This window comes from Quercus lobata, chromosome 7 (assembly GCF_001633185.2).
Source record: "Quercus lobata isolate SW786 chromosome 7, ValleyOak3.0 Primary Assembly, whole genome shotgun sequence".
NCBI lineage: Eukaryota > Viridiplantae > Streptophyta > Magnoliopsida > Fagales > Fagaceae > Quercus > Quercus lobata.
The window spans coordinates 10,089,058-10,113,687 of record NC_044910.1 but is presented as its reverse complement, the minus strand read 5'-3'; the positions used below and the strand labels follow the sequence as shown (position 1 = coordinate 10,113,687).

General features: G+C 34.1%; 1 protein-coding gene across 1 annotated transcript in view; it reads left to right on the top strand.

The window, feature by feature from the left end:
* The window catches only part of LOC115952760 (ferredoxin-dependent glutamate synthase, chloroplastic), a 35,952-nt gene extending 21,727 nt beyond the window's left edge, over positions 1-14,225 (top strand). Inside the window, exons 14-33 of the mRNA XM_031070003.1 lie at positions 613-742; positions 3,247-3,305; positions 3,495-3,600; positions 5,891-5,987; positions 6,327-6,442; positions 6,560-6,757; positions 6,901-7,011; positions 7,255-7,494; positions 7,593-7,691; positions 8,045-8,140; positions 8,242-8,439; positions 8,547-8,621; positions 8,801-8,929; positions 9,024-9,122; positions 10,775-10,917; positions 11,024-11,117; positions 11,526-11,764; positions 11,857-11,935; positions 13,324-13,407; positions 13,629-14,225. Of these exons, the coding sequence (XP_030925863.1) occupies positions 613-742; positions 3,247-3,305; positions 3,495-3,600; positions 5,891-5,987; positions 6,327-6,442; positions 6,560-6,757; positions 6,901-7,011; positions 7,255-7,494; positions 7,593-7,691; positions 8,045-8,140; positions 8,242-8,439; positions 8,547-8,621; positions 8,801-8,929; positions 9,024-9,122; positions 10,775-10,917; positions 11,024-11,117; positions 11,526-11,764; positions 11,857-11,935; positions 13,324-13,407; positions 13,629-13,790 (2,554 nt within the window). The 3' untranslated portion in view covers positions 13,791-14,225. The remainder of the gene's footprint in view (positions 1-612; positions 743-3,246; positions 3,306-3,494; positions 3,601-5,890; positions 5,988-6,326; positions 6,443-6,559; positions 6,758-6,900; positions 7,012-7,254; positions 7,495-7,592; positions 7,692-8,044; positions 8,141-8,241; positions 8,440-8,546; positions 8,622-8,800; positions 8,930-9,023; positions 9,123-10,774; positions 10,918-11,023; positions 11,118-11,525; positions 11,765-11,856; positions 11,936-13,323; positions 13,408-13,628) is intronic.
* Positions 14,226-24,630: the final 10,405 nt, after the last annotated feature.

The following is a 24,630-nucleotide window of genomic DNA, read 5'->3' as shown; positions in this document are numbered from 1 at the left end:
AATTAATAATCAATATATATTATAATTTAATTATTGCAAAATTTTTTTTTTTTTTTGACTGCTTTAACTTTTTTTTACTTACAAATGGGGAGGGGGATTTGAACCCATAATCTCTCCATGGAGAGGAGCATACAATGATACTGAGCCATGAGGCTCTTGGCATTTGTACTGCATACATAAAATAGAACAAAGTGTATTTCTGTAAATGTAGGAACAGTTTTTTATTACTTATAAAAAAAAAAGTAGGAATATTTTCTTGAAAGTAAAGCTATAAGTTGCAGGCACAAGATTACTTTCTGGAAATGTCTCAGTAGCTGATTAAATCCCTCTAACAGTGTAGAATATTGTAAAAATGCTTTAAATGTATATTAACTCCTGTTCCTGTTTTACATGCATGTTCGGTTGTGTTAATGCTTGTCAAGAATTCCCATAGTTCATTCATTAAAAACTTGACCAAACTGTCTTATGAAAAGATCTTAGAGGGTTCTACATCCCTCTGAATCAGAATCCTCTTCTTCATCTTGATTCCATTATTTAGGCTTGTTGATACTTTTACTTCTATTTTTTATCTTGAAAATGCTTAACACTATATCTCTTGAATTATTTTTTCAGTGCCATATGTCCATACTTGGCACTAGAAACATGCCGACAGTGGCGTCTGAGTAATAAAACCGTAAATTTGATGAGGAATGGAAAGATGCCTACTGTAACAATTGAGCAGGCTCAAAAGAACTTTTGCAAGGTCAGTACATCAATATTAGAAGGAATATTTTAGGGATGAAAATATTTTGCTGTAATTTTCTAATGCAATTCATGTAATATTGTTCCCACAGCATGTGTTGGCCCAATTCAATCCAGGCATTTATGTCAAGTGCGTTAAAACTTGCCAATGGTCTTGTAGCCAAGTGGCACCTGGGTTCCTTTGTAACCACTTGTACTGGGGTTCTATCCCCCACACTTACCAAGCAAAAAAATAGGGACTTGCGTAGAAATATTTAGTTAATTATTGTGAATTGTTTATTAGATTGGTTCTTATGCTGTTTTTATAGTTGTTTTCATATTTATTTTCATTGCTTATTTGATATTAAAGGAAAAATTTTAACATATTTGTCTAGATTTGTTAAGGGCAACTAGGTAGATCATTTTTATGTTCAATAAAAACAATTTAGTATAGCTGAAAGGCAATGCAATATGCAAACAAAACAAATTATTATGCTTTTATGTTTTAATGATCACTCTTAAACTTACGTTTGGTATTAGAACATGGCACTAGCTGAATTAAATCGAAGCACCAAGTAATAAATATAGTTAATACATATAGAATTTACAAATCAATCAAATGGTTCTATTTCTCAATTTTTTTGACTTGCTCTTTTGGAACCTTCCTTTGGAACCAAGGTTGAAAAGATTGAGAAAAATTAGTCATTCACAACCATTGATAAAGGATTCATCAAAAAGTTAAGGATTAGTAATCCTTTTGAGAAATTTAATGGATTTGACATTATACATATGCCGGGAAGGTAATCAAAAAAGGAAAGAAGATGAGTTCCATTTTCTTTTATAACTTAGGAGTTGTATGAGATGATAGTCTCATTCATGGTTTTGAATGAGAGAAAAAAGTGAGGAATCGTGGTGTGTGTGTGTTTGATCTGCTCCCTTACTATAAGCTATTGTCTGGTCCTCCCATTGATGTGTTTCCTTGGGAGTGCATTTGGTGTGCAAAGGTGCCTAAACGTGTTCTTTCTTTTTATGGACAATAGCTAGGGGTGGGATACTCACCATTGATAATGTAGAGAGGTCAGTTTGTGGTTAATAGGTGTTGCTCATGTTGTTGTGATGGGGAATCTGTGGATCATCTTCTGCTCCATTGTAAGGTTTCTTATGCTCTATGGAGTGCAGTTTTTGAGGCGTTTAGGATTCAGTGGGTAATGCCGAGAACGGTTAGCTCTCTTCTTTTTGCTTGGAGAAATTGGTTTGGAAAGCACCTGTCAACCATATGGAATATGGTCCCGACATGTTTAATGTGGTTAGTTTGGCAAGAATGTAATATTTGCACCTTTAAAGACAATGAGAGACCCTTAGACCTCTTAAAATCTCTTCTCTTCAGCGCTTTGTTTCAGTGGGCTTGTATTTGGGGTTTTATGCATTGTGTTTCAATTTCTGAATTCTTACAATCTGTTAGCTTTAGTTCTTGAACTTGTATTTGTTTCTTGTTCAGAGTGTTCATTATCTTGAACATGATGTTCAATTTTTTCTATAAAAGTCTTATTAACTATCAAAAAAAAAAAAAAAAGAGAGGAATCCTCTTTTCAACTCGTCTCTCCCACTCCAAAATCATATGTATCTAATGTATTGAAATGTTACAATCAATTGTTTTTGACATGTGTTGCGTGAAGATTAGGTCTAGCATTTAATTCCAAAATAGATTTAATATGGTTTAGGCTCTATTAATTACTTTAGAAATAGGTGTTACAGCAAGCATCTAGAAATTAATTAATGTTTTACAAAAAGCCTTTGTAAATAATTAATCTAACAATAAGTTGACAACAAGCTTCTATAAATTAATAATGACATAGGTTTACAAGCTCTTGGAAAAAAAAAAGAACCAAAAAAAAAAAAAAAAGACTTAGGCTTTCACCTTAGCGCCTTTTTCATGGTTTAAGGTGATTGCCTTGCTTGCCTATGATCTAAAGGCGAGTGCATCATTAAAGTTGCCTGGCATGCCTTTGACTACCGTGCGTATTTCAAAAGAGGATCTATGAGTTTTTGGATGTACAAGGTTACCAAAGCACACACAATGTTGTGTGATTATGTTGGAAACCCGTTTATTGCCTGCATATTTTATATATATTATATTGCAGATATTATACTACAATATATAATTTTATAACTTTGACCTCAAAATATATGGACTGGGAAGAGATATAGGAACATGAAGTTACATGTTTGCATGTGCCATGCATGCATGCACTCACGAACAGTTGTAGGTTAAAGAACAGAAGTGCAATGTAACAAAGACTGTATGTCTGGTATCTTTAGCTTGGATTTTTATGGAAAGTGTATTCATTATCTCTCTGTTTTACTTTTCTATAAAATTTCTGGGCATTGGGTCGTCTGATGATTCATTTTAGTGAGTTCTACCTTAAGAATTATCCACTTCTGGTTTATCTGTGGTTTCAATAGGAAAAAATGTTGCTCTATTCCATTGCTTTACTATTTTATACTGATTGCTTCTAATTATTTCAGGCTGTTAAATCCGGTCTTCTCAAAATTCTTTCCAAAATGGGAATCTCATTGCTTTCTAGGTATTAACTCTTTTTATTTTTTATTTATTTATTTCAGTTATATAAGTTGTGCCACAATAATTATTTGATTTACATGGTCCACATTGTTTGTTTTTTGTTTTAAATAGGTCAGTTTACAGCTGTGCTTTTTAAGTTCATAATTTATGTAGTCATGTTGGCAACTTCACTTACTAGTTTCTGGTCTTATAGTTATTGTGGTGCACAGATATTTGAGATTTATGGATTAGGGAAGGAGATTGTTGATCTTTCATTTTGTGGAAGTGTCTCAAAAATTGGTGGATTAACTTTTGATGAGGTAAGGAAAACTTAAATGAAGCCCTTGGTCTTGTGATTGAATATATTTTCCTTTATATTGGCTTTAGATAAAGGAATTCATATTTTACGGAAAATCTAAAATGATGGGGTTTATCGTTCCATTATTTAAACTCCCACCAAATATTAATTTCATTGTTTGGATATCATATAGAAAAGGAAATAACATTCATCAGCTCTATGAAATTCTTGTTGGTTTGGTATATGCCTATACCATATAGCTTATTTCTGGTGGCTTAAAAAAGAATTTGAACAAAAGTAGAATTGTACCAAAAAAAAGGGTGTGGCTTAAAAAAGAAGCAAAATAAGCAAAGTAAAAAACAAAGCCTAACAACAAATTTAAAAATAAAAAGTCAGTGAAAGAAATTCTAATTTTCATCTTCCAAATAAAGAATTCCCTCTGTAACTCACTACCATTGAATTGGGACTACTTCTGATCATGGTTAACCCAAGCCTAAATCAACTACACAGATAAATAACCCCAGTAACCATGATTATCTTTAACTGGCAAACACATTGGAAGAGAAGCTCTGGATGAGTTTGATGAATCAATTGAAGTGATATGTTGGCGAGAGAGCTTCAATGAGAACCACAATGAATATGACTTAGGCTATATAGCCGCTGATGGCAACTTTCCAGAGTACTGGTTGGACTCGGTCAGCAGTGAGCTGATCAAGGTGGGAGGAGACAGAGCATCTGTAGAGGGCACACTGGGAGGAGTCAAAGGTGAACTTGTATGAACTGTAAAGTAACACTAAAGCAGTTCTGGGGTATTCAAGAATGATTTGTTTTACCGCTTAGATTGGATGTGGGCATGGAAAGGAGGTGGTGAGTGAGTAAGAGAGCAAAGCGAATTTGGAAAAAATGTCTATACAGGTGGAATTTTATAAATAGAAATTTGAGCCCTCAAATCCAGTCTAAAATTCTCCGTTGAAATTTAAAATTTCTTCCTCCCAACACACCCACACAAGAAACATTCTATGGCAGAAGTTTAAATTCTGTCAAATGCCTAAGAGCTGTTTATTAATTCTGAGCCCAAGCACATTGTTAGGATATGCCCATTTTATAGGAATTTGGGATGAAGATTGTTAATTTTTGGCTATTTATTTGAGAAAATTCTTGAGAATTAAAATTTCCATGAACCTTTTGATTCCTATAAAACATGAGAGTTCTAACCCCCACTTTTTAGGTAGGAAACGTCAAGTGAATTCTATTTGTGAGAATAACCAATGTAACACTTAAATTCAACTTTTCAGGTGTTTTGTTATATAAAAATATCATCCATAGTGGTCAAATTATTAATTCTAAGCTACAATATGAGTATGTATAAGTTTTTTTTTGAAGCAGTTAGAATTTATAATTTTAAATATAGTGTTGTCTAAAATATGTTTTAAAATTCAAATTCTAAGCATTTTTAACAGCATAATGTGTAATTATTCTGGAAACTAACTCTTAAATGATTTTTACAACACTCATTAAAGATCTTGAAAAGGTGTTCTCTTCAGGAATAACATAGGAATTTGTAATTTGTGTGAAATGCATTTAATCCACTGTAAAGAGTCCTCACCTGTATCTTGAAAATCTTGATGACCAACACTAATGTGATAGTGCTGGCAGATGGTAACTTCTGGGGAAGGACTTAGAGGCATGTAAATTTTTAATTTCAATTACATTGACTTTGCATTTGAGAAATGACTGCACTGAGAACCACATATCCAGGAGGACTCAAATTCTCTTTGTTACGTGAGAACAGGGAAATAAGATTGTTGAATTGCCATGTCTTATTATAATTGCTTTCAGTTTGTGGGTATCATATTACTTTGACAAAGTTGTAACATCCAATTCCCGGAGTGTACAAGTTCTACGGATATGGTTACGTTTTGTTGTGACCTATAAAGTTTATCTGTTGTTTCTTCTCAATTGTAATAGTGTAGAGTTCAATTTAGTTGTAAGAGTAGTACTAATTTAATAATTGGGTATATCATTTGCTCTGCATAGAAGATTAAAGGATCCAGAATGACAAAATCCTAATGCAGCTGAGCTCAGTTTTTGATGAGAACTTATGTGAGTAGGATAAACAAATTATGAGCTTCTAACTTTAACTTTGGGACCAAGAAATCTAACAAATCATTTGCCTTTGGTGGCTTACACTATGTTCATACAGTCTTCCCAAACTTTAATCTCTTTTTTCCCCCTGGTATAATAATGGTGCATCTTACTGTTGATGTTTATGTCAATTGATTATGTTTTCTGGAAATACTCCTTTTTTGCAGCTGGCTAGGGAGACTTTATCTTTTTGGGTGAAGGCATTCTCTGAGGATACAGCTAAAAGACTAGAAAATTTTGGATTTATACAATTCAGACCAGGAGGTATCACATGTTTTTACTTTTATTTTTATTTTTATTTTGGTTGGGGTGGAGACATTTTTATGCAACGCAAGGACTAGCTACATAATTTATACAATTGGATCCTTTATTGAAAATTTCAGGAAATTATTGCTGCTAGAAGTGAATCAATATGTTGCTTTTAATTGAAATCCATACAAACTATTCCACTATTAGTTAGAATGATGGAATTTCATGTCTATATCTTTGAATATCTTTGAAAGCTGATAGCATGGGTTGTATTTGTTCATTATGCTTTTGCCTTACCTAGGACCGTCTTGAAAGTCTAACTGCTCTACTTTATTTTCTTTTAATTTTTTTAAGGGGAGTATCATGGAAACAACCCTGAGATGTCAAAATTACTCCATAAAGCTGTTCGCCAAAAGAGTGAAAGTGCGTTTTCAGTTTATCAGCAACATTTGGCTAACCGACCTGTTAATGTGAGTGCTGAAGTCATTTATTATTTTTCATCCTTTTCTGATATTTTACTAAAATTATTGAAAATCAACATTCTATTATCATATGAAGTTGACTTTAATCTCTTTTTTTGACTGTAGGTTCTTCGTGATCTTCTTGAGTTCAAAAGTGATCGCACTCCCATTCCTGTGGGAAAGGTTGAGCCTGCTGTATCTATTGTGCTAAGGTTTTGCACTGGTGGGATGTCACTTGGAGCTATTTCAAGAGAAACTCATGAAGCCATTGCTATTGCTATGAATAGATTAGGTGGAAAATCTAATTCCGGAGAAGGTGGTGAGGTAGTTTTCCCACTATTATAAGTTGATCCTACACTAGTGACTTCAAGTATATCACTTTAGGTCCTCTTTAGTTTCGTTCAGCCAAGTTGAAACAAGATTTGAAAATGATAATTATAATATACTTTGTTCGTTTTTGCATCCAGGATCCCATTCGCTGGAGACCACTTACTGATGTTTTTGATGGGTACTCGCCAACGCTTCCTCATCTCAAAGGTCTTCAAAATGGGGATACAGCTACAAGTGCTATCAAACAGGTCACTTCATTGAACTTTTTCTTTAAAATAACTTCATAGATTAACATGGTTTCTGCAATCTGACTATATAATTCAATTGTTAGCACTGTAGTCTACTATTTGAATAATTTTCCTTAATGGGAAGGTCATGATCTTTTCATCATATTCATGAGGCTATTCTTTCTTGAATTGATTAGAAGTAGCTTCCTACTATGTATTTAAATATAATCAATGCTTTACAAAACTTTGCTGTGTCATATTCAGGTTGCTTCAGGACGTTTTGGTGTCACTCCAATGTTCTTAGCCAATGCTGATCAATTAGAAATCAAAATTGCACAAGGTGCAAAGCCTGGTGAAGGTGGTCAATTGCCTGGGAAAAAAGTTAGTGCATATATTGCAAGGTTAAGAAATTCTAAACCTGGGGTTCCACTTATTTCTCCACCTCCTCACCACGACATCTATTCCATAGAAGATCTTGCCCAATTGATCTTTGACCTTCATCAGGTGATTATCTGCAGCATATCTAATCTTCAGATTTTCCTAGTAAGACAGAGGTACTAAACACTAATAGAAATGATAACTAATTTCTACTGATTGAATAGGTCAATCCTAAGGCTAAGGTGTCGGTAAAGCTAGTGGCAGAAGCAGGAATTGGCACTGTTGCTTCTGGGGTTGCAAAGGGTAATGCTGATGTTATACAGGTAGATTATCCGTTATCATATTTATGTTTTGAGCAATGAAACTATCTTAAATGTCTGTGGTATCATTTCTCTATTCTTTGCCCTATTATCAAAATATCATAATCTCAATAATTTGTGTACCTGTAAAAATATGAATCTTTATAGATCATTTTTTGGGGAACATAATGTTATATATTTTGCATCTTAGATGATATCTGGTGCTCCATTGCATTTTTAAATAATGTTCTTGATCTAATTATTTGTGGACTGCCAAGGGTCACTAGTAGCTAAAGATTGCGTCTACAACCCTTAAAACTCTCAGTGCAACATAAGCATTTTGATATTTTACCGATTACTCTTAATTTGCTTGGCAGATATCAGGGCATGATGGTGGAACTGGAGCCAGCCCTATAAGTTCCATCAAGCATGCTGGTGGTCCCTGGGAACTTGGACTTACAGAGACACACCAGGTTATTATTTTACATATATGAGCTAAATGGTGGAAGTCGCTTGTTTTGATTCTCTTTGGACAGACTGTATTTACTATTTGATTTATGATGATTTTTTACAGACACTTATTGAAAATGGTCTAAGGGAAAGGGTCATTCTCAGAGTTGATGGTGGCTTTAAAAGTGGAGTTGATGTCCTAACAGCTGCAGCTATGGGTGCTGATGAATATGGGTTTGGTTCTGTGGCAATGATTGCTACTGGTTGTGTGATGGCCCGAATTTGCCACACAAATAATTGTCCTGTTGGCGTTGCCAGTCAGGTAATAAGGCTGATTTGTTAGTTCATGTTTTTATTTCTTGTGCTCTTTTCCAGCAAATGTGGGAGTACTTTTCTTTTCCCCACTATTTAAAATTCATTTTACTTCAGAGAGAAGAACTGCGTGCTCGGTTCCCTGGTGTGCCTGGTGATCTTGTCAACTTCTTTTTATATGTTGCTGAGGAGGTAATCCGTTTGGTTTTTTTTTTTTTCCTGATGGGATTTGTCTTCAAATTTTATGGTCCTTGATTTGATCTGTTCTTTACTTTGAATTTTCTCCCAACTGTTTTGACCATACTTCGGGTTAAAGCCCTTCGAGGTTCATTTTCTTATAGGTTAATCAACTATTTACTTATTTTGGCCAGGTAAGAGGCATGTTGGCACAACTGGGATATGAGAAGTTGGATGATATTATTGGTAGGACAGATTTATTAAGACCACGAGATATCTCTCTAATGAAAACCCAACATCTTGATCTCAGTTACATTCTATCAGTACGTATTTATCTTATATTCTTATCATGTGTAATTGCTTTAATACATGCCTATTTTATTTCTTATATTTGAATGCCTTCTCTTTTATTTCCAGAATGTTGGGTTACCAAAATGGAGTAGTACTGAAATCAGGAATCAAGATGTTCATACTAATGGTCCTGTTCTGGATGATATTTTACTAGCAGATCCAGAGGTAATGGCTCTTGATAATTCGGGGTAGTTGCTACAGAATGCAGTTAGCATTGACATTGATATTAATGCTTCTTCGGTTTTAGGTTGAATTTTATTGACTAGTGTTAGAGAATTAGAGAGAGAATATTATATGGGTATGTACAATGTGCTGTATAAGTGGTACTGCCCTGTGGCTAAAATCTCTTTTGTTCACGTCCTAATCTCTTTTGCTGTCAATCTTAACTAGCGTCTATATTATCATGATGTAAAGAATGCATTTCTACATGGTCATTTGCTCAAGGAAGTATAGCTACCAATTGTGTTTTTGCTCATGTGAAGTGTTCGGGCCATGTCTGCAAGTTGAAGAAAGTATTATAAGGTCTCAAGCAGTTACTAAGAGCATGGTTTTAGGAAAATTTTCTGAAATTGTCATAAAATTTGGTGTCCATCGTTGTCAGACATATCATTCAGTATTCCACTTACACAATGATATTGTTTATGAGTACGATATAATATTTACTAGAAATGGCGATGAAGACATTACTAGATTGAAACTATCTTTACCACACTACTTTCACACTAACGATCTTGGCATACTTCAATATTTCTTGGAAATTGAAGTTGCAAGGTATAGGTAAGGCATCAATTTAAGAGATTGGATTGTTGGGTTTTGTCTTGTTGACACTCCTATGGATTCTGTTAGAATCATAGTTAAATAATTAAATTCACTATTTCTTAAAAGCTTAAGCTTTTAGGATGGTTGGTAATTTATCATGGTATTAGGTGGTTATAAGTTCTAACCCTACGTCCACTCTACCTCTCATTTAAGAAGTTAAAAATTCCCATCTGCTGGGTCCCATTCACTAAGTGGAGCTTGGGCACACATGTTTGGAGGAGTGCTAAAATCATGGTTAAATGTTTAAATTCACCATATCCTAAGTCCTAACAGCCTTTGCTTTCGGGACTACTGTTGATTCATCATATTCAAATCAGAAACTCAATAGAGTCATAAAAATTTAGAGATAATGGAGACCTTTTTTTGGATCCTAACTGATAATGTCAATTGTTTAGGAAGCTCAACTATGTCTCTATCATGAGTACAGATACCTCATATGTCGTTAGTGTGGTAAGCCGGTTCCTAGAAGCCCGAAGACTCTCACATTGGGATGCTTATATTTGGACTGTTAGATATCTGAATAGGGCCCCAATTTGTCATATTGTTTAAAAAGAATGGTCAATCTCAAGGTGTCTGGTTTCGTTGATGCAAATTGGGTAGGATGGTCCATCAGAGGGTATTGTACATTTTTATAATGAAATCTTGTAACATGGAAAAATAAAAAGAAAAATGTAGTTGCTCAGTTGAGTGTGGAAGTATAATACCAGCCAATGGCACACACTACTTGAGTTGACTTGGAAGCCAGTTTGAAATCATTTGTTGAAGTTGATGGCTGATTCTTATTTTATCTTCATTGTTATTATTATTATTTTTGGGAGGGGCCGCACGCACAGGGGGGGGGGGTGGTGGAGTTGTGTAGAAGAGCTTGATGGATGTTAATTCTGAGGACATGAGATAAAAATGTCATATTGGTCAATGCTACTTTATCTGCAAGCATTTATCCTGTGCATTGCTACCTATACCCACTATATAATAAGATATCATGTATGTTTGTGCAGATATCAGATGCAATTGATAATGAAAAGGTGATCCATAAGAATGTAAAGATTTACAATGTTGATCGTGCTGCTTGTGGACGCATAGCGGGGGTAATTGCAAAGAAGTATGGTGACACTGGTTTTGCTGGGCAGTTGAACATAACGTAAGCTCTGGGTTTGACATAGCAATTGTTAATAAATGAAAGGATCTATATGGTGATGTTCCTTTCATTCTAATGCTGGCTAATCAGTATTTTTCAATATATTCAGATTCGTGGGGAGTGCTGGGCAGTCATTTGCATGCTTTTTGACACCTGGAATGAATATTCGGCTAATAGGAGAGTCCAATGACTATGTGGGAAAGGTTTGTCGCCCAAATCTTTGCATGCTTGAGAAGTTGAAGATTTTACTTGAACCTTGATAGAGTAACGTGGTTGAGTTATTATATTAAAAGATGACTAGTTCAAGAATTTTGCAATGTTATGTTTTAATTGAGTTTTGGGTTAAGTAGGCTGTGTAGACTCAGGTTGATAATTCTTTAATTGTCCAGGCGCATTAGATGTTCATTAAATTGTGTTTTGCCAAAGCAGTTTTTTTCTTACCCTTCTTTTTTCTTGAAAGGTTTGCTTATAATGAAACTAAGAGTATCAAGTTGAACTATTTTAACTTGGGCTGTTTTTCTATAATAAACCCAATTGGCCATATCAAGGACTTGGTATTTCATATGTATTCCTACTGTCAATTTCTGATGTGGGAATATAAATGTTTCAAGGGTATTGCCGGAGGTGAGTTGGTTGTAGTTCCGGTTGATAACACTGGGTTCTGCCCTGAGGATGCGACTATTGTTGGGAATACTTGCCTGTATGGGGCAACAGGTGGTCAAGTCTTTGTCAGAGGAAAAGCTGGGGAACGATTTGCTGTTAGAAACTCACTTGCTGAAGCAGTGGTTGAGGGCACTGGAGACCATTGTTGTGAGTACATGACGGGTGGTTGCGTGGTTGTACTTGGAAAGTGAGTGATGCCTCATAACATTTTTTACCCTTATGGTGAAGAAAATTGAAGAGAAAGGAATTTGAACCACTTCTATCTTTTACTTGTGACAGAGTGGGTAGAAATGTAGCTGCTGGAATGACTGGTGGTTTGGCATACATTCTTGATGAGGACAACACTCTCCTCCCCAAGGTATGTCCTTTTTCATTGCAGTACTTCGTGGAACTTTATGCAGTTGGAAACATGTCAACTTTCTCTTTTTCTTCCTTAAGTTTTTTTCCCTTCTGCTGCTAATTGTTCACTATCACCTTACTTCATTATCTATGTGCTAGTTCAGTTGTTCAGTATTGTGACAATTTAGAATTGGCCCCAAGGGAAAACAAAATGGTCTGTTGACAGTTGTATTTAAACCTTGTTAAATATATTGGGTTTATGTTGATGTAATGGCCTAAGAGGCCCGGTTATGTTGTAAGCCCATGTAGGGCTAACCCTAGCTTCTAGTATCTATATATACCCTGTTAAGGGTTCATTGTAATCATTGACTTGAGCATATAGTAAAGATGTAGTTGCTAGGGCTTTATCTCGTGGATGTAAGCCGTCAGGCCAAACAACGTAATCCTTCGCGTTTTTCTCTCATTCTTGCTTCTGCTTCTCTATATTATTTTATTCTCGTCCTTAAGAATCCTAATAAAAAAGGTTATAATTAAGAATGAGATTTGGAGTCGCAAAAAATTTGTTCCTATCTATTCCCTTTCCAGCTGCTTCAACTGGCCTTCCCTGTAGCAGCATTGTATTCTTGTAACTTAGTTGTTTAATGTACTTTTTAAAGTGAATCTGACGTTATAATTAATTTATGGTATATAAAAAGTTTGTTAGCTTTTCATTGCCTGGAGAAGTTGTAGATGCATTGCATGGCATATATTAATGCTGGAAAATGAAATAGATGCATTACATGACATTATTATTAATATGGTTACTATTTTTTTTCCTAATTACATGGGATGTATATAAATGGAGATTATCTATGCTACTATTTAAGGGGCTTCCCCTGTTTGGATTCCACATTTTTCATGCCTAAAATACCCTCATCATACACACTTACAAGTTTTCAACTACTGGGGATAGATATGTAAATTAAAACTCCTATGTTTAAGTAGAGACAAAACTAAATGACAATTCTGTAAAAATGCAAGTTTTAATAATTCTTCTCTGTTTTCTCCTTGGTGTTTATATTTGTTTTTCATTATCTATCAAAAAAATATGATTATACTATGAGCTGTGTGAGGATGGACAGGAACACCTCATTTGACTTTGTCTTTGGTATTGTCATAGAATCACTAGACAGTCAGTGACTAATTAAATCCCCATCTCTTGGTCAATTTAACCAAGGGGCTGATGCATACATGTTATTTCTATAAATTCCCCCCCGTTTTCTACTCTAATCATTAGCATTGTTTCACTGGCGTTTCATGGGAGCTAGTGCATATCATTTTCTCAACTGATTCTCTTTTGCTCTCCTTCTGTATACTAATTATCTAATCATGTGAACTTCGAAATCATATCTTGTAAAATGTTGACAGGTAAATAAAGAAATTGTCAAGATCCAAAGAGTGACTGCGACTGTGGGGCAGATGCAGCTGAAGAACCTTATTGAAGCCCATGTTGTAAGTGCACATAATGACCTGCATAAGCATGCATGCACCCTCATGACATGCCACCAAGGCACACCTTAAACAGAAAAAGTTCGAATATTTTCCTACCTTTAGCATTTTGCCTGAGCCGATGCTGGATTATGTCGATACACAACTAGCACGTCAAACTTTACTATTCAAACTTTTTTTTAAAATATTTTAATTTTAATTTTTTTTATCAATTTTTGGTGAAGGAAAAAACTGGGAGCAGTAAAGGTTCTGCTATTCTGAAGGAGTGGGACACATATCTACCACTGTTTTGGCAGCTGGTTCCACCTAGTGAAGAAGACACCCCAGAAGCTTGTGCAGATTATGAGAAAACAGGTGCTGGGCAGGTCACTTTGCAATCTGCTTAGGATAATGATTCAAAAGTACCCTGAGACCAGCACTGAAATCACATAAACTGCTTCCCAATCTGTACAGTCATATACACGGGAGATGGGTTATTAAGTTAAATACTACTGCTACTTAAAAAGGATTTGAATGCTTTAGTGCCGAGGGTGGAAAAAAAAGTTTTAATCAAAGATTGGCAGTGCATTGCCTGAAGTTGGAGACCGTTATCTGTACATTGAAAAGCATACACATTTGGTCACATAAAATTTGTATAGTGATTGTGTCAGACATTGTAAATTCAAGCTCAAGACTTTTCCAATCTTTCAAAGCAGTGTCATGGCCTGCTATTGCTAGTCATTCCTCTTTAGCTTAATTAAAATCTGGTTGAGCTTTCTTCAGATATTATTTTTTGTTACCATGTAAAAAGTTTCATTCAAAAGAGCATCATAGTATAGAAATGTCTAATCTTGCTTCTTACTATACCGACCATGCACATGTTGTAGTTACATAATCTAATTTATTGTTTAGGACTCAAATAGTTTGATAAATGAAATTAATAAAAACGATTCTTGGTTGTTGATTAATTATTTTTTGATACATCAATAGTCAGGGATGGGGAGATTTGAATCCTGAATATTTTTATTAGAAATACCAAGAGATATTAATCAAGTTGAATTACAAGACTATTGGAATTTGTGGATGAATTGTTGGTCATTGCTAAGGCTCTCAAGCACCGTACAACTGTGAAGCAGTCAAACAATAGCATACATCAAATAATTATTGTTATCAGTTTTTGGGTTAAAATAAAAAAGGGTTACGACTGTTTTCCAATTTAGCTTTTCATTTGACAAGTACGTATCCTTCCTATCTTATCTAGAAATGAATTTTCTTTTAAATCAGGTGCCCTGAGGATCACAATTTCATTATTAGTGCCTTATCATGATCCATATCCAAAAACCAATACGGGTCCCATCACATTCTGTCATCTTTCCAAAATGTAGACAGAATGAGTAGCCGGTAGAAAAATCTCATGTTTGGGAGCATGGCATTATGGTTCCCATTGAAGGAATTCGCTAGGGAGCAGACTTCACATTCTCATCTTTGGCTTGAAATTCACACCCTGAAAAAGAAATTTGTTTAAAGATTTTAATTAGACGGTAAAATCTTTTCCAATGAAAATAAGATATATGATTATCCTGCCTTTATTAAGAAGCAAAGTCTAACCCTACTTTGTGAGCCTGCATTCCAAGAGACCCTTTCAATGGACAAGAAAATAAAAATGGTTCCTGTTGAACTTGTCCAAATCTTTGGCTTCGATTTCTACACTTTCTTAATAGGGCTAAACATATAAATTGGTAAAAAGGATAACGCTTCCTAGTGTTTAATGGTCAGGAAAAAAAAAGTATTGAGATCCTTATAAGTTTAGTCTTTCTGTTCCTATCTAGACCGCACATCATCTAGATGGGCGGCTAAGAGTGGCGGTTGTACTTGGTTTAACCGAACTAATTGTGCATTTGGACAAGTCAAATTTTGATTATTCACATAATTCTTCGTCCTTTGTACTTCTAAAAAATAGTCTTTTTTTTTTTTTTTTGTTGAGAAATTTCTAAGAAATAGTCTTGAACCTTCAAAACACATGCATTTTACCCAAACATTTATCGTCATTTCAATTATGAAGGGTTCCATTGTTCAATCCGTGTTTGGTACATCCACACCCAACAACTATTATCCCAATTTTCCAACCTGCTAATCGACTTGAATATGACGGCGTACGTAATTTATACACGTGAGAATTAATTTAGATGGTAAATTAATCCAAAGACAGCTAAGGAAAAAAAAAAAAAAAAAAAAATTTAAATAAAATCATATACTTTTTAGAAAGGTGATTTTCAAATCATAAACCTGTTACATATGAAGTCATTAACGTAAAAGACAAACCAAATAATGTCATGTGACTTCAAATGAAATGATATTCATAAATTGTTGATGTTGTCACAATCACGCATCCCTTCGTTCAAACATTTTCTATTAATGATATTACTGTTAATGAGTTATAATTTGAATTGAAATGATTACTCTTTTGAAAGTGTTGGATTTATTTGAAAGTCTTGAAAGTGAATGATTTATTTTCAAATCAGTCAAATTATGTGTAAACTGTTACTATTTAACTAAGTTATAATTATTACCAAAGAAGAATGTGAAATTTAGGAGGAAAGGAGAATAATTATTCTTCACAAAGAAGGACCCAATCACAAATTCCAATATCAATAATGTAAAAATTCTTTTTAGAAGAATGTGTAAATGCAGTGAAGGTCGAATGGGAGATGCACCATACAATGAAAAGGCCCTTTTGTCAACTTCTATAAAGCATAACTAGGAAGGATGGATTCCTCTTTGTCCACAAGAATAGGAGACTGGTTTAAATTGCTTCTCAGTAGGTCCAAATGAGCTACCCCACCAAGCAGTTTCATGGTCCAAAGTCCAAACCAATGCAATGCACTTAGTCACTTGCAACAATTAGACATGTCAATCGGACTCTTCTGAAATTTGAGTCCACTCTCTTTTAGCAGAGGTGACAGTAAAACTAACCTTAATACGGAGAGACTATATGCTTCAAATAATTTTTATTTTTTTTGTATCATACTGTTCTCCACAAGCTAGACAGGTGCGTATACTAATGCTGGTATTTCAATCTTGGTTTGGCTACATTTAAAAATTTCAAGTTTTTCTAAGTTGCTAAAAAAAGAAAATGGCATTTCAATTTTCAATCTCAACTACCATTCTCTTTTGTGTTTCTTTCTCCTTGAGCACATCAATCTCAAGTTCCACTTCCACCGGTGGAGAGGAAAGGTGAGAGAGACTGAGGGATTGACTTGGTCAAGTTTGGGTTGACTTGATTGAGCCTGCGATGGTAGTGAGAGTGAGATAGTGTGGTGACCATGGAGAGAGATAGAGCTCAAAGAGGGCGTAACCAATGATTCTATAAGGGAATAGAGAGAGGTTAAAAGGAAGAATTAAATTATTATTATTACTTTTTGAGCGAAATAAGGATAAATATAAATATATATATATATATATATATTAAAAATCAACCTTGTATATGTACCACCCAAAATTCAAGTATCACTTGATATTTAGCAAAACAGACCAGAATATAAATCGGGATGGATCATGGGATTATTTGTATTGAATAGCCAATGCAAAATATTTTAATTGTTTCGATTTCGAATGGAACAAGTTGAAGTTGATAATTTCATTTTGTTGTGGTTATATTTAAATATGATATAAATTAATATGCTAACATGTTTATTTTGGTCAAATGCATGGGTAAACAGTAGTTTAGATCCTTGTCAAAGTGGATCTTAAGTAAAAAAACAGAAAAGAAAACTCAAACCTCCATATAATTCCTTTATTCATTTGGGAAGACTATGTTTGACAACCAGAAGATTCTCTAAAGTCGCTCCTTTGGCTAGACTTATTTTACAGTTTAATTTATTTATTTGATTAGTTAACCTTTATAATCTTCACTTCTTAACTTTGTACATATATATATATATATATGTTTTTATTTTATTTTTTATTATTATTTATATATATATATATATAAATAAGGTTTATTATTATTGTGGAGGCCAGTTAATTAGGAAGTATTGTTAAAGCAGTATTAACTGGGCCTATGACCTTATTCGAGGGCATTAGACCATCCGAGGAGGCCCAAATAAGGTTATGAGGAGAATAAAATGAAGAGAGGAGTAGAGACAAAGTGAGATGAGTCCAATAAGCATCTGAGGACAAAAGCCTTCTCGGTAACATGTGTCCGAGGTAAACTTGAGTGTCATATCATCACGGACTTACTTCGGAGTTACATCACAACTAAGGGGGGGGGGGGAGGGGGACATTGGACCAGGGATAAGAAAAGAAAGGTAAACAAATATCTCCAAAAACTGCTACCTCTGCATTAAATGCCTCTCAACCAACTCTCTGGCCACATTAATGTGAAAGTGATGTCTGAATAGTGATCAAGCAGCCTTACAGCTACTGGTTGATGGTTCTGGGAGATACTGGATGGGACAAGAAGGAATCCCCCAAATCTAACCTACATGTGTGTGGTAAGGATGACACCAAGATTGTAGTATATAATATGGAAAGATGTATTGAGAAGGGAGAGGAAAAAATCGAGGATAAGGACTGGGACTCTTGTACAATTTGGATTATTGAACAAAACCATATATACAAATGGCTGAATCTGTTCCGAGGATAGATTTTTTAATCTTACTTGTGTAAAACCGTCTTGAACCGTTAAATCTAATCGTTTTTCTTTTGGGATAGATCTAGTTCTTCCATCCACACTCTACAAATTTATTGTTTGGGCCGTTAGAGTTTGAACCCAATCCGGTTTTGGGACCAATCAAATTTCAGTCCTTACAATTATTATTATTATTCAATAATTGTCAACTAATAGAACTACAAGACTCTTAGCTTATATCAATAAGTTTAGGGAAATACTAACTGATGTGCTTATGGCAATAGTTTTTTTTTTTTTTTTTTTTTTTTTTTTTGAGAATGAAAACTACGACTTTTATAAAATCAGCCAGGTTTGGCAAAAAGTACATCAATTAAGGCTGTGTTTGGTTCGCGTAAAACCATTTCCGGAAAATATTCTATTTTCCGGAAATGCTATTTTTCGGAAAGGAAAACGTTTTCATGTGTTTGGCTGTCACAAAATTCATTTTACGGAAAATTAATTTTGGTGTTTGGTTCATTTATCATTTTACCAGAAAATGCATCAAATCCGGCAAAACGCTCGTCCGACGAGCAGCGCGATCGACGATCGCGATCGCGCCACTTGTCGATCGCGCCGCTCGATCGACGATCGCGATCGTGCACCGCGCCGACGAGCGGCGCGATCGTCGATCGCGTCGCTCGTCGGCGCGGCGAGGCGCGATCGACCCTCTCTCTCTCTGATCTGGGCTCTCTCTTCTCTCTCTCTCTCTTTCTCTCTCTCTTTCCGGAAGTAATTTGAAGTGAAAATGAGGGGAGTAAATGATTTCCGGGTCAAAGGTGAAATTCGTGGTCAACCGAAAATCATTTTCTGGAAAATAGTGTTTTCCGTGACAGCCAAACACATGGATTTTCCGGAAAATGATTTCTGAAATTGGTTTTCACCCAATTCAAACGCAGCCTAAGTGTGGTGGAACACCCTCCACCCACACTGACAAACCTTTGACATTTCTTGCATGTCTAGCTAGGTTATGGGTTATTTTATTTCCACTTCTACAGACATGGGAAAAGGCAATACAATTACTTGAAACTAGCGTGGATTTTGCTGACTCAAGAAGATGGCCAAACGAAGAGAAAAAGGCTTCCTTGCTTCGGAGGGAGTTAATCACGACTTCCGAGTCTCCTTCAAGTATAAATTCTACAATACCCAGTTCTTGTGCAAAGGCCATCATGCTTATGGCAATAGTTAATAATCATTTTAAAGAAATTTTTTATAGGAAAAGAAAAAAAAAACAATTAATATTTTGACAACTTTTACCATTTTCCATAAAAGTAGTGTCAAAACTTTCCTAAAATAAATTACTAACTATTGCCCTAAGAACACCCATTAACATGACCCATAAGTTTATACCAATAAAAACAAGCTCTACCAAAAGCAGCCTCTATATCATTATTAAGGGACAAAGAAGCCTCTACATCCATGTACACACAACCAAATGATTTGGGCTTTTTGACCAGAAAATCAACTGCAATTCCAAAATGCTCACATTTAGCCACTACTTTTCTAAAGTCACTCCTTTGGCTAGGATTATTTTACAGTTTAATTTATTTATTTGATTAGTTAATCTTTTAAATCTTCACTTCTTAACTTTGGTACATATATATGCTTTTTATTATTATTATTATTATTATTCAATAATTGTCAACTATTAGAACTACAAGACTCTTAGCTTATATCAATAAATTTAGGGAAATACTAATAGATGCGCTTAGGGCAATAGTTAATAATCCATTTAAAGAAAGTTTTTATAGGAAAAGAAAAAAATAATAATATTTTGACAGCTTTTTTCCATTTCCCATAAAAGTGGTGTTAAAACTTTCTCAAATAAATTGTTAACCATTGCTCTAAGAACACCCGTTAACATGACTTATAAGTTTATACCAATAAAAACAAGCTCTACCAAAAGCAGCCTCTATATCATTATTAAGGGACAAAGAAGCCTCTACATCCATGTACACACAACCAAATGATTTGGACTTTTTGACCAGAAAATCAACTGCATTTCCAAAATGCTCACATTTAGCCACTACTTTTTTACTTTCTCTACCACCACCAAAGGTCCTGCCTAACTTATAGGCAGGCAGATCCATTTTGGATAGTGCCTTAAAGAAAAAGGCAAGGAAATTAAAAATGAAAAAGCCAAATACACATGAAACTGGTTGGTCATATGTAAAATAAGCGGATGCCCAAACGCAACAAAAAACACAAAAACTAATGTAATCAAGGTATCTTGAATAGTGGGTTTTTGAAAGTGTCTTTTGCTGTTGAGTAAGAGATTTGAATTCAAATTGTATTAAAATATAAAAGGAAAAAGTTGATTAGTGTTTTAATTTAACTAGTATGTAGCCCCGTGCTACCGCACGGGAATGGATATATTATTAATCATGAGTTTATTCATGTTTAAAAGGCTCAGTTAAGTCTAAATTCATATTATTAACCAGAAAATTTCATTAACAAAATTTAGCAGTATATATATTTTACACAGAAAAATGAACCTTGGTGATAATGTTTATCCAAAAGATCCATTCACGCTTTTGAATCTTCAATCTCTATTGGTGATTGAAATTTTTGCAGCTTAAAAAATTTAAAATTAAAAAAAAAAAAAAATCCTCAGAGTTGTACTTATTTTGTAGTTTTACGATGGGTCATTTTGTAACATGATGGGCATTTGTGTGAAGAAAAAACTCTAAAGTTCCATGGCTGATAAAAGAAATTCTCTCCAATCTCTTTTTATAGAGAGAGGGGTTTGTGCGTGTTTTTATATATCCTTCATAGTTGTATTATCACGAAGCAAGTCCAATAGATTTAGATTGGTACTACCGATTCCCAAAGTATGAGTTTTTAATGTGTTATTAATTTCATCTTATTGGCTTCTGCACATGACAAAATTAAAAATAATTAGATTGTACACGTGTATAGTAAAATTGGACTCCAATTTTAAATTCTAATCGAACAATTGGAATGATAATATATGATAGTAACAACAATAGGAAAATTCAAATAAAATTTCGAATTAAATTGTAACAATCTGAATAAAAAATTCTAGTAGAAAGATAGGGTGGAGTGATCCACTCCAAGAAGGCAACCAAATTTGCGTAAATATAGAATAATAAATCTCTCTCTGGAAAATTTACATTGTTCATAACCTTTACCTTCACTGAACATTTTAAAAACATAGTGACTCACATCTGCCATCCAGACATCTACAGCCGGATCCTCTCCAATTCGCGTGAGATTCCATTGATCACTAAGTTCCTTTGCAGTTTGCAAAAAGTATCATCCATCGGTCCATAGCAGTGCTTTCTTCATTGTTATAAGTGTCAAACTTGAACAAAAAGCCAAATATAAGGATAGTGAATTTTAGGCATAATGTGCATCTAATCACATATTAGAAATTTATAACAAATGTAAAGATGCAAACTTTGTAAGTGAATAGTAAACAAAACTCAGTGTTAGAACTAAGACAAAAACACTTTAATCCGAAACTCAGTGCAAATGTAAAGATGCAAACTTTGTAAGCAATTTATAACAAAGATGCAAACTCTGGCTTTGCTATCTTTTTGAAAATTATGCAATGTACCGAAACAAAGTTTTTATTACCGATATTAATCTCTTTGGTTTTCACATTTGACTACAAAATCAAGAGAAAACCTTAATTAGCATAGTAACTCACTTGACCCGATACATAAAAGTGGTTTTAATAAGAATGAGCCCACATACATTTAACCACATGATGCAAAATTCAACTTCAATTTCAGATTTTAGACACATGGCACAAAATTAGAGTTCTAATTTGGAATTCAATTTCACATTCTCTCTGTTTCACCTATTATTTTATATATAGATAATAAAAATCAATCATCATAAACTGGACATTATAAATTAAAATTATGTATATATATATATATATATGTATAATAGGACTTGGTTTAAGTTCAATGTATTTAATGCAATGGATCTGGTCAAATAGTAATGTGTCCAAAAGTAGACATATATAACGAATCTAGTATCTGATCTTATAAAATAAAAGCCTGAGTATTAAATAGTAATAGTGTGAAGGTGTAAGAGCTAGAACCTATAAGCTCTACTAGCGCCAAACCGCTGGCTTATTAGGCTATTAGCTGTACAAACAGCCATGAAAACCGCCGAAAGCTAGTAGTGGACTGTTTGTTTTGATCCAGATTCATCTGTATCTATCGCCCATGGTAATTTCTTATTATTATTACTCATTACTTACCCCTCTTCTCTTTATACCATCTTGAAAAGTAAAAACATGGCCCAAAAAAGCCAAATTTTTTATTACCATAACTTCTTCAACACATTTTGTCCTTTATATGACAGTTTGTAAATGGTAAAGAAAAAAAAAAGTCCATTTAAAAATAATAGTTCTACCATCACAATTTATCACTTAAAATAATTGTAATAAGGTATGTTTTGTTACAACTCTTTTAAATGACAGCCTGTAAGTAGCCAAAAAAAAAAAAATCTATATAAAAATAATAGTTTGTCAGTCACAGTCTATCACTTAAAATAATGATAATAAAATGGATAAAATATGTTACTTAAAATAATTGTAATAAAGTGTGTGAAATATATGGTAACGCTCCTAAAAATATTAAATAAAAAATCTACAGTTTCAGTGATCACCATTTTATGACCAAGACCATGACCGACACGTGTGTAAGCTCCTGTCGGCTTAAGGAAACAAATGCAAACCAAAATTTCCTATGTATAAAGGCTGCTTCCTCGTTCTCTCCGTCCTTTGACTTCATTTCTTCTCTAACTGTAGTTGTATTTGTATCTGTCTTTCTTATTTTTCATTTCCCTTGTTTATTGAAATTTTCAACATAATCACCCCTAGATTCGCGCTTTAATTCTGTATTGTGAAGCTACCTGATGAGTACTATTCAAAATAATAAAAAGTGTGACTTTTACATAGGACTACTAGTTAATTACTCAGGTCATGACAACAGTCTCTGTGAAAAATGGCATTTCTTGGTTCTTACCTATCTCTCCCAAAATGGATCTCTACGAAAGCCCACAGGTCTAGATTCTTCCCTACAAAAGGACTTTTTTTTTTTTTTTTTTCCTTGCTTAGTAACCCAACAAAAGGATTATTTATTATCCACTGCCCTGGGTTGAGAGGCAGTTTTCTATTGCGCAAAAAAGGGAAAAAATCATGACTTAAAATACACTTTTGATCCTTAAAATTAGGGCTATTTTGAGTTTTAATTTTTTATTTTATTTTAACCATTTGTGTTAGTTTTATGACATAATTAAACATTAAGAACATTTGACAGTTAGATTCCTAACAAAAATAGAAGATATATAGGATGATGGATATGAAAAACAAAATCAAACATGAAATGCCTAAATTGAAACTTAAGAGATTGAAAACAAAATTTCAAGATTCAAAAATCATGGTATATTGTTGATTGAGGAATATTGCTCAATTGATCACCAAGATACACAAAATGACAGGATTAATTAATTAAGGTTGTTCATCACCACCAGCTCCAGGTGCATGCGTAGGTCAGGAATTGAAGAGACTATTAAAATGGGATTCATTATATCTGGTGGCTGATTCTTAATTGTAATTTTAAATAAAAAGTAGATTGTATAATACAAGTAGCAGTGTTTTAAAGTACTGTCACCGCATGCCTCTTCCTGGGGTATAGCCGTGTGGCCTTGCACGTCAGTCTAAGCTAAAAAAATGGTGGATCCTACTCCCCATATCCCCCACAAAAAAATATTACTTTGTCTTCATTCCATTTTCATGATCACAATAACCATATATAGTAAATAATTATACTGATTTTGTTTCTCTGCTATCTACTACTTCACATATCAATATTTCCTTTTATGTTAAAAATGTAAACATTCATGCATCAACAGTAAATATGTGTGCAAAATATTAAATGTGAATTAATGAGAGTGCGAAAACATTTTTCCATAACAATTTATAATTATCTCTTCTAAATTAAAAGAAATAAAAATTACTATAAGTTAATTCAAAAGAAAAAAAAAAAAAAAAAAACTACCGACATTAAGAAAGCTGAACATTTCAAAAAGTAAAAAAAAGAAAAGAAAAGAATAATGCTAAATTCCCATACATTTCTAGGAGCAATGGATCCAGAGAGAAAGACAAAAAAGTTGCAGAATGAGAGAGAATGTTACAAAGTTGATCCCATCTTTCATGCATCCAAGCAGGTGTTGAAATTGGAGTCAAATAGAAGGGTCAAAAATATCTGGCACTTGTGTAGGAGTTAAAGCCAAGGCAACTAGAAGAGACATAATCAAAACCGGCACAAACAAAAGCATCAGCGGCGGCGGAGGCAGTGGTGGCAACACCAGTGGTAGAACCAGAAGCGAAATAGTCAGAACAACCATGACAGTGAAGAATCTCACGGTGAAGTTATTGCTGGACATATATGTATGAGTATATCAATCTTGGCCCAAAACCCAATAATAATCTATAACCATAAAAACAATCATGCATCGTAGAAATCGTCCTCTTCCATTGGCCCAATAGCATGGCAAGCAAGACAAATATAAACAAAAATGGGAAAAGAATAAAGCTT